Genomic DNA, 10,288 nt, shown 5'->3' with positions numbered 1-10,288 from the left:
TTCTGGGCCCAGGATGGCTTTTTGGGCCTCCAGAGGCAATAATGCTTCTCCTACTTGCACCAGGATAAAACCGACAACTCAGGACAATGTGGACGGAAATGGCTCCAAGGGTGTTTCTATCAACCCCCAGGATGGGATTAATGGGAGGATGGACAGCTCTTCACCTAGTAGGGAGTAGGAACGATGAAAAGTGAAACGGGAGGTAATTGCAAATCTATAGGCAGGGATCTTACAAGAATGTGAACAGTTCACTTTGTTTAACATATGCAGACGAGGCAAATAAGAACTGAGGAAAGATAAAAGTATGCTTTCTCTACAAGATCAATTTGCCTTCATGGCTTACAAGAAAAGGCAACAATGAACACAGAAGGAGCTACAAATCCGGTAATAGATTGTTGGATTCTAACCTGAATGATATATACTATTCTGTTGCATCATTAGCTGTGGCGAATTACATACAGAACTCTATTATAAACGTTCCTCCTTAGTCCCTCGCAGAATTAATGCCTGGACGATTCACTGCTCACTGGATCATTGAAATCCCTGGATCTAACATTAAGAAATTGCATTGTTGCCTTCAACTCATGATTGACATTAGCATCCCCAATTATCATCTCATTCTCAGGAACAAAACTGAGCAGGGTTTTGTAATCATCATATCCATCAAAATTTTCAGGCCCTCTTCCATCCAGTAGAACATCTGTTGCCGAGTCTAATGCATACAAGGGGAAATTGGAATTCGAATTTTGCTGCAGCTCTGCTATAATTTGCGCCTATAAAGCAACAAGTGAAGTGACAATGTCTCCAATTTCGTACTTATTTCGAGCTATTTAAATAAATATATCCGTGGGAAAATCTATACCTGAGCATCGTTCTTTCTCCGTATTGCTTCTATTTCAGCAATAAGGGACCTTTCTTTATCACGAGCCTGGATGTCAGCAAGTCATCATATGATCAAATGAAGTTGTAAATCATATGATCAAATGAAGTTGTAAAACAAGATTCAGTAGAGTAAATATTGTGTACCTGAACATATGACCTTCTGATAGGCTCCTCCAGGTCTTTAATCATCTGAAGGTTCTGCTGAAACTGTGTCTCGATAACCTGCATATCACACTGTTTAGTAAATGCTCAAAGGGTAGTGCAGTGTAGCTATTTGAGCACAGAGCAAAATTTTACCTCTATGCCTTGCGTCCCATATACATTATCGACTTCAAGTACACTTAGCAGTTGTGGATCTCTAGTAGTTATCACTATTCTGCTTCCTGAGCCGAACCACTCCCGTCTCCTAGCGAGTGCATTTAACTGGTCTAGTTTATTCACATTATCAAGAAAGATGAGCACTCTTTTTCTTCTTGCTACATCTTTAATCAACTCAGTTCCTTCCTTAACATCATTTATTTCTACATTGTCTACTCCCAGGATATCTGAAAGGAGCCACTTTTGCAAGGCAACTAATCCATTGGGTTGTTCTGCCATCTTGTTCACATCTTTAATGAAACTGCTGCTTTCAAACCTATAAAAATTCTGGTCATATGCATCTTTTGCCAAGGCAGTTTTCTCCATTCCACAGATGCCTATGATGAGAATGTCATCTGATATTACACTTAACAAGGAATTCATGTATTCTTTACCAGCATCTAATCTTGGTGGGAAGATGGAAACACTCAAGTGCGCATCTTGATATCTACTCAGAACATGCTTTACAATTTCTTTTATGAACTTCGATTGAAGCCTGTCGAAGATTGACAAAATCACAAAAACCAATATAATCAAAGAGTGATAGCTAAAGTGAACCGCTGCGTGACATGGTCTGTCATTCTAATTTACATGACTTCTGACTTTCTCTCAGATGCATTACATGCATAAATTTCCCTTGCGCTGATCAAACTCTCGCTCATATAACTGAGCACTAGAATTTTTCAGAAGCTTAGACTTGTCTTACTCTTTCCTCTTATGGTATCCAAAGTTGGAAAGAAAATGAAATTCAATTTCCTAAACTAAACTTCACTAATCAGATGAGCATTTAGTTTGTATGATTTAACTATCACCAGTTTCAAAATTCTAAATTGAGCTGATCTCTTTCTAAAATCTTATGATTTGAACAACCAAAAAAAAAAAACTGAGAAATTAGATTCTATAATTACCAAGTAGCAGCATCCCGCATATCAAAGCCATAAGGCTGACTAGCCGCTTCGGTCAACGACACTTTCCAAGCCTCCAACTTGTCCTGGGTCCTGCCACTTCTTTCATGCACAGCAAGTGCTTCTGAAAAAGTGCCCATCTGCTGCTGCACATCACAGGGATCCACATCGCAGAAAATGGGCAAAATGACCTGACCCGCTTCCCTGTTGCACTCTACAATCTTGACCAACTCATCCAGACACCAGCTAGAGCTCGCGTAGTTGTTGGAGAACACTATGATGGCGATTCTCGATGTCTGTATGGCCTTGAGCAGATCGGACGCAATCTCGTTGCCCTTCTGAAGGTTAACATCGTCTTTGAACGTGGGAACGCCGGCGTCGACTAAGGCCTTGTGGAGGTTTTCGGTTATGTTGTGGCGGGTGTCTTCGCCTCGAAAGCTCAAGAATACGTCGTGCCTGCTGTATTCTTGTATAGGCGGCCATACTCGGTACCCTTTTTCTTTTTTTTTTCTTTATAACTCGTATTACAAAACAAGGTTGTCTAACTTCACATTCTCTGACTCTCTGTGAGAATAAGAGTAGCTTCCTAGCTAGTTGGTTCAGTCAGCGACGCGTAGTGTTTAGGGAATAGTTTGGTGACTTAGTCCTTACTATGAGTGGTTTGTCCAAGTCATTCTTTTGATTGCCCACTGAAAAGGAAGACCTATTTGTCTACCATTTTCCGGGAAATAACATAGAAAAGACCGAAGAATTACATGGAGTTACGAATAAACTGGTGCGGATGTTGGTTGAAATTGGTTCTCATCAGATTGTCGATCTCCTGATTCTGATTTTCAATTGGCACCACTGCTACTATATATGGCTTCGTCCTCTACTTATGACGTGTTTTTGAGCTTCAGCGGCATAGACACTTACGAAGGTTTCACCAGCCACCTATATGATGCTTTGAAGCGTGGTAGTTTAATGACGTTTGCAGCTGATAGAGATCTTGAAGTTGGAACAACCATTAGCCCCAAACTGCTTAAAGCAATCCAAAGGTCTAGGATTTCTGTCATCGTTATGTCAGGGAGCTATGCATTTTCGGGATGGTGTCTTAATGAACTGCTTTGCATCATGGAATCATGGAGAAGGGAAGATAGATTGGTTTTGCCAATATTTTATAATGTCGATCCTGTTGAAGGATATCGACATAATGTGTGCCTCTACAAACTAGGGTTAGAGTTCTAATAGGAATGTGTTTTAGGTATTCAATTGTAATCGGATTCTATTACCTTTTGGGTACCTTGTAACTCCCTATTTAAAGGGCTCCTGTTATCAATGATAATACACAATTCTATTCTCCTACAACACGTTATCAGCACGAGTTCTAACCCTAGCACAAAAGAAAAAAAACCTAAAATTTCTGCAGCCCCTAACCCGAGCCAAAAAATACCTCCCTGCTGCAGCCCTCCTACCGCAAGCCACTGCAGCCTTCTGCTGCCCTTGCTGCTCACCAGCCCACCGGCCCAACTCACCTGCAACACCTGCTGCCTCCTGCCCCGCCTCCACTGCAGCCCGTGCTGCACACCAGCTCGCAGCCCGCGCTGCACACTAGCCCGCAGGCCACAGCGACCAACTCGACCCTGCCCACTCCGCCTGCCCAGCCACAGCTGCTGCATCCTTCCTGCCGCGCGCCTTCCTGCAGCCCCCTTGCCTGCACACCCGCGCAGCACCGAAAGAAGAAGAAGAAAGGGAAAGAAGAAAGAAGAAGACCGAAAAAAAAAGAGGGCTGGGCCCGGAAAGAAAAAAAAAGAAGAAGAAAAAAAAGAAAGAAGAGAAGGCTGGGCCCGGAAAGAAAAAAAAAGGGAAGAAGAAGAAAAAAAAAAGGGGGAAAGGGAGAAGGGCAGCCACCAACTGCCAATTTCCAACCAAATTACAGCAATTCTAATTTAGCTACACGCCTGCATCAACACGCGCGTGTATAAAGAATTGTGAAGCAAAACTTCAAATTATCAAGTAAGTTTTTACGATTAAAGTTCCTGCTTTCTTGTATTTAAATTCCTTTTATTTTCTGTATAGTATTGGAATATATGTTGCCAAATGATTTTGAGTACTTAAAGAAGCGGAATTGTGGGGATTCACGCTTAACGAACTAAGAGTGTTCGTATGAACTAAGAGTGTTCATAATTAAACGAACTAAGAGTGTTCGTGTGAACTAAGAGCGTTCACAATGCTTGGACTAAGAGCGTCCATAAGCATCAAATTGTGACCATATTAAACATCATTGTTGGTCTAATCCAAAAGAGATTCTTGGAAAATGATTTCTTGGTAGCATAGCTCGGAAATCTTATTATTTTAGTTTTCGTGGAAGTTTAGCTCCGAAACTAATATATCTTCTCTTCTTATTTTCAGGATGTCGAATGAACCTAGACTCGACTTTCCCATGCTTGACTCAACAGGCTCGGATTACCACAGTTGGGTAACCGATGTTGAGAACCATCTCACTTCAAAGGGAATTTTACCCATAATCCAGGCACCTAACCCGGATCTTATGTTCAACCGAACATCTACAAAGCATGCTCAAGCAGTTATCTTGATGCGACGCCATATGGACAAGGCACTCAGATTGGAGTATATGTCGATCAAGGATGCAAGAGAGCTATGGGTAGCGCTAGAAGAGCGCTTTGGCAATGTCCAAGATTCCCTTCTCCCTGACTTGAAGGTTCAATGGAACAATCTGCGCTTTGCTGACTTCAAGTCTGTTGCTGAATATAATTCAAAAGCTTTTCGCATACAGTCCATGTTGAGGTTTTGTGGACAACCTGTCACAGAGCAAGAGCTAATTGAGAAAACTCTCTCCACCTTCCCCGTTTCAGCCATTGTGGTATCAAAGCAATACCGTACTGAAGTCAATGCTGGACGGATCACGAGGTTCCATCAGCTTATTAATATTATATCTGTAGCTGAGAAACATGATAACATACTCGTGAGGAATTATAATTCAAGGCCCATTAGAACTAAGAGCGTTCATGAGGCGAATTATAATGCACCCAAAGGAGGGCGCAAGGAGCGGTACCCTAAGAATGGGGGACATGAGGGACGTTTGGGCCCATATAACCGCCCTAACCAGGAAGGAAACCGCAAGTTTGGTGCGGATACACGTGGTGGTAATGCCACACGTGGGAGAGGGGGTCGTGGTATCCCTAGCCGTGATGGTGGCTCAATGGGTCGTGGTGGTGGCACCAACCCTCCTAGGGAACGCCCACAACGTGCACCTCAATTAAAGGGAGGCAACCGCAATGATGAGTGTCATCGATGTGGATCAATTGAGCATTGGTTCAAGCAATGCAAGGCAAGTGAGGAACTAGCTGCAAGCTATAGGGCATATAGGGACCTGAGAGAGCAAGAAGTGTACCTTGCAGAAGAAGAAGAAGATGGTGGAGATGTCAATCTCACCATAGAGGACTTCAAAGCTGAAGATGAAGTGCACATGGATGCAACAGACTTTGATTAGATTAGTCCTTTTATTTTTCCAAGAACTTTTGTAATGACAATTTGCCTTAGTCAATAAATGACAATTGTATTAACTCTTTCTTATGTGGCAGACCCAATAAAATGTGATGTCTAGGAAAGTCATTGAGATTCTTGGTACTTAAGAGAGCCTCGCTCCACCAACATCTCTCTCTACTTTCCTGGTCATATTTGATTGGAGTTACCAAACGGATAGAGTGACTACAATGTGTCTTACTTTGATTTTATTTTGGATTAGACTTTGGAAACTTTGATGTAATCATTGGCTATTAATAAAGTGTCAATTCTTTTACTTAATGTCTTGGACATACCTTAATTCGAACTTTATAGAGCCAATGGTTTTCATGTGGAAACACATTATGAGAATGGACAGAGTTCCTTTGCATCACCTCTAATGACTACGGACATAAACGAGTATTAGAGAAACTTATGTGTCGCTCTAGTGGGTTGTATGCAACCACTATTTGAGTTATTGAATCCAACTATGTCATGAGAGACGACTTATGGGATTTTGACACATATAGGCTTTGACATGATGATCCGTGTATTAAAGACTTTACACGGACATCCATTTTCAGAACGAAGAAAAGTAAGAACCAAGAATTGGTTCGAGGAGCTGTACATGCGCCTCATGGCGCCTCATGGCGCCATGATTGTGCAAAGACAGGCCATACATGGCCAGTGCCGCCTACCCCCTGCGGCAAATACATGGCATTGACGCCATAAACTTCTCTATCTACTTCTCAAGTCTATTGTGACACTATGGCTTCACCAAAACCTTTATTGGTTGATTATAAAGCCCATGTTTCGTTCTGTAAAGCCTGTTATTTAGGATTGAGACCATCCTATGTAAAGGAGATTGAGGAAATAATTCCAATGTCACAAAGAATCTAAGGGAATTCTATGGATTTGATCAACCAACTTGCGGACCATATAGATGTTTTATGGTGTTGGTTGATACGCAAACACGCTGGTCACGTGTTGTGCCATTATCCACTCGTAATGCTGCTTATACTACACTCCTAGCACATAACATATGGCTACGGGCTCACTACCCAGATCATCCCATTCAGTCAATTTGACTTGATAATGCTAGAGAGTTTACATCGACAGTTTTCGATGACTATTGCATATCATTGGGTATTGATATCAAGTATCATATTCCCATGTACACACCCAATTGGTCTCGCGGAAAAGCCACCATTAAACGACTGCAATGGTAGCCCGAACATTGGTAATGCGCACCAATATTTCCGCTTAGGTTATGCAATAACGCATGCAGCTATGCTAATTCGTCTACGACTCATAGCCGCCACTCAACTTTTATTTGCGTTACAGCTAGTGACTGGGTTCGAGTTTAATATCTCGTATTTATGTATATTTGAGTGTGCGGTTCATGTGCCAATTGCGTCGCCACAGCGCATCAACATGAGTCATTGCAACGAATGCATATATATATTTGTTGGACATGAGTCTCCAACTATAAGTCCGCTATGTAGAACCCTTGACAGGCGATCTCTATTTCGCTGGATTTGCGAATTGTCACTTTGATGAGACAGTCTTCCCGTCGTTAGGGGAGATTAGAACGTCAATGTTCAACAGAAACGACAGGAATTGTCGTGGTCTGTCCCCACTATGTCTCATCTTGATCCCCTAAAAGTGACGAGATCACATATACCTGCTGCAAACATGCCTGCAAGGATTGATGTCCCCACAAGAGGACATGGTGCCACCCAGAGAAGATGGGTACTGCACCACTACTATGGATGGTAGTATGGTGACGCCACAAAGGTGGCATAATGGCTTCATAGGCCATGGGTTCCGCTAGAGAGAGTAGGAGACCCATAGGTTCGATGGATTCTCGCCCTAAGAAGAGAGCGAGTTTGGCACAACTTGATCCATTGATCATTGATACTCATAATCCGTCTCATGAGAATATTTTGGATTGTGGTTATGTCCAAGAGACATCGTTGGGGGACGCCTCAATGTTAGAACCAATTCCTGAAAATATAGAGATCTCTACGAACTACACTAGTGTACATGAGGACGTGGAATTATTGAGACCAATGACATCGAACCTTACTCCGTTGAAGAATGCCAACGTAGAGAAAATTGGCCTAAATGGAAAGATGCGATCCAGGTTGAATTTGATTCACTAACGAAGAGGAATGATTTAGGGCCTGAGATGCCAACACCTCCTAACATAAAACCTATTGACATTAATAGGTCTTCGTTAGATAGCGTGATGAGAAAAAGAGATGGTAATCTCACCTTATGGCGCAAGGTTTCTCACAACGCCCTGGAATCGACTACGAGAAGACATATTCTTTCGTAATGGATGTCATTGCACTCCACTACCTTGTCAGTTTGGTAGTTTCCAAATAACTGAACATGCAGCTTATGAATGTGGTCACTACGTATCTTTATGGAGATCTAGATACGGAATATAATGAAAGTTCTTGTGGACTTTATTTACCCAAGTCAAGTGGCTCTAGACCACGGAGCGTATTTGCAACGAGGTTGAAATGCTCAATAAAATGACTATTTGATTGGGAAGGGATATGATGAAATATGCCCACGCGTTTCCATGACAAGTTCCGGATTTGCAATTGTCGCGGTTTATAATTGGAACCCTTGAGAGTTAAGGGAAACTGATGAACACCTGAAATCCGAGTTTAAGAGGAAGGACCTTGGCAGAACATGGTTTTGTCTAAATTCAGAACTTGTATACCATGTCAAGAGACATTTTTGATAAAGTCAAAGATGCACCATGGTCATCCGTAGTCTTGGCCCTAAAAGGGATCCGTTTCGTCCCAGGGATGATGACGAAGACGTGTTAATAGCAGAAGTGCTTATTTATGTACAATAGGCGCATTATTGTACTTAGCACAATACAACACCGGACACCTCAATTCTTATGAACTTGCTGGCTAGATATAGCCCCGCGCCAACGCAACTCCATTAGAATGGTATAAAGACAATCTTTCGATATTTGAGAGGTACGATTGATATGAGCTTGTTCTATCCCTACAGAAAAAAGAGACGACGGAAGTGTGGGACCGGACCCCATAAGACAAAATGCCACCTTCCGTGCTCCTCCTCCCCTCCATCGAAATGACAACAAGCACTTCTAAATACTGAAGTGAACCAAATCCGATAAGAGGATAATGTAGCGGACTTATTTACTAAGTCGTTACCAAAATCCACCTTCGAGAAACATGTGAAGAGCGTCGGATTGAGAAAGTTATCCGAACTCCCATGATTGTAGCAATCAGGGGGAGATATTGACATCAGGGGGAGGCATGATGTCTACATGTTCGATCTCGAAGAGTGAATGACGTGTTGTGCTCTTTTTGTCCTTCGACCAGGGTTATTTTTGTCCCACAGGGTTTTTGTTACCTGGCAAGGTTTTTAACGAGGCAACAATCAAAGCGTCATCACCCAGTTTGAGCGGCACAAGGGGGAGTGTTGAAGGATATCGACATAATGTGTGCCTCTACAAACTAGGGTTAGAGTTGTAATAGGAATGTGTTTTAGGTATTCAATTGTAATCGGATTCTATTACCTTTTGGGTACCTTGTAACTCCCTATTTAAAGGGCTCCTGTTATCAATGATAATACACAATTCTATTCTCCTACAACAGATCCATCTGACGTCAGGAAACAGAAGGGTGGTTTTGGTGAGGCACTAGAGGAGCATCATCGTTCAGGTCATATAGAGCAAACAACCATGCTTAAGTGGAGGGAGGCTCTCACTCAAGTTTCCAACATATGCGGCTGGGATACCAAAAATGAGAGGTAAATCTCTTTATATATATAGGTATCCGTGGACTGCCTTGTGTGTTTGATTAATACTTTTGTTGATAACAACTTCCAGGCACTCAGAGTTAGTTGATGACATTGTAAAGTCTATCCAAAGTAAAGGACTTCCGACAAGGCTGAACATTTCCATCTATCCCCTCAGATATGATACGTGTGATGACTATCTCAAAGGTTTTTTGCAAGTAGGATCACAGGAAGTTGTTATAGTAGGGATCTGCGGACCAGGCCAAATGGGAAAGAGAGCTATGGCCAGAGTTATGTATGACCAAATTCTACAAAATTTTGATGGTGGCTGCTTCCTCGCAGATGTTGGCCAAAGATCAAATCAACCCAACTATCTGGTTCATCTACAAGAAACACTTCTTTCTGAAATTCTCTCAGAGAGGAATGTAAAGATCTCAGATACTAGAATGGGAATAGATCTGATTGCACAAAATTTGTGCTCCAAAAGGGTTTTAGTTGTTTTGGACAATGTGGATCATTTGAGGCAAATCTATGCACTGGTTGGAGATTGCAAGTTTTTCGGTCTGGGAAGTAAAATCATCATAACGACTAGAGATGTGCAACTGCTAAACCTGTTTGGAGTGGACCAGTTCATTTTGGCTCATGGCCGTCCTCTGCCAGAAAATGTTGGGGTAAGTTTAGTAAAGATGACATCTCACCCAAAAATTAAGTAGCTTTTCATTTCTAGGCCATCTGGGAGCCATATCAGCGAAGTCGTTGCGTAGTTGCAGGAATCAAGGAGTACATTGAGACCTTTAATCAACAGGTATGTTTAAGGAGGACTCAGATCTTCAAAATCGATCCTAATT

At 42.1% G+C, this 10,288-nt stretch overlaps 2 protein-coding genes across 2 annotated transcripts; one reads left to right on the top strand and one right to left on the bottom strand.

Moving 5' to 3' along the window:
* Window positions 1-342: 342 nt before the first annotated feature.
* On the bottom strand, window positions 343-2,598 carry LOC112189409 (disease resistance protein RPV1-like). The gene is made up of 5 exons (XM_024328745.2): window positions 2,148-2,598; window positions 1,180-1,735; window positions 1,027-1,104; window positions 863-928; window positions 343-773 (listed from the first exon to the last, which is right to left on the bottom strand). The coding sequence occupies exons 1-5, from the start codon at window positions 2,282-2,284 to the stop codon at window positions 501-503; spliced, it is 1,110 nt and encodes a 369-aa protein (XP_024184513.1). The 5' UTR covers window positions 2,285-2,598; the 3' UTR covers window positions 343-500.
* Window positions 2,599-3,002: 404 nt separating this feature from the next.
* LOC112186075 (TMV resistance protein N-like) lies at window positions 3,003-10,153 on the top strand. Its single transcript, XM_040513632.1, has 3 exons — window positions 3,003-3,232; window positions 9,252-9,452; window positions 9,532-10,153. Exons 1-3 carry the CDS (start codon window positions 3,003-3,005, stop codon window positions 10,151-10,153), a joined length of 1,053 nt encoding a protein of 350 aa, XP_040369566.1.
* Window positions 10,154-10,288: the final 135 nt, after the last annotated feature.

The sequence above is a fragment of the Rosa chinensis genome, chromosome 2 (genome assembly GCF_002994745.2).
Source record: "Rosa chinensis cultivar Old Blush chromosome 2, RchiOBHm-V2, whole genome shotgun sequence".
In the NCBI taxonomy this organism is placed as follows: domain Eukaryota; kingdom Viridiplantae; phylum Streptophyta; class Magnoliopsida; order Rosales; family Rosaceae; genus Rosa; species Rosa chinensis.
Note: the sequence above shows the minus strand (reverse complement) of the source record. Positions and strands in the feature narration are given on the sequence as shown.

Coding starts and splice junctions, on each gene's coding strand:
- LOC112189409 (XM_024328745.2), bottom strand. CDS start 2,284: ATGGGCACTTTTTCAGAAGCACTTGCTGTGCATGAAAGAAGTGGCAGG. Junction 1,736..2,147: donor ATGCGGGATGCTGCTACTTG/GTAATTATAGAA, acceptor AATCTTCGACAG/GCTTCAATCGAAGTTCATAA. Junction 1,105..1,179: donor ATGGGACGCAAGGCATAGAG/GTAAAATTTTGC, acceptor TGTGATATGCAG/GTTATCGAGACACAGTTTCA.
- LOC112186075 (XM_040513632.1), top strand. CDS start 3,003: ATGGCTTCGTCCTCTACTTATGACGTGTTTTTGAGCTTCAGCGGCATA. Junction 3,233..9,251: donor AGCTATGCATTTTCGGGATG/GTGTCTTAATGA, acceptor CCCTATTTAAAG/GGCTCCTGTTATCAATGATA. Junction 9,453..9,531: donor TGGGATACCAAAAATGAGAG/GTAAATCTCTTT, acceptor AACAACTTCCAG/GCACTCAGAGTTAGTTGATG.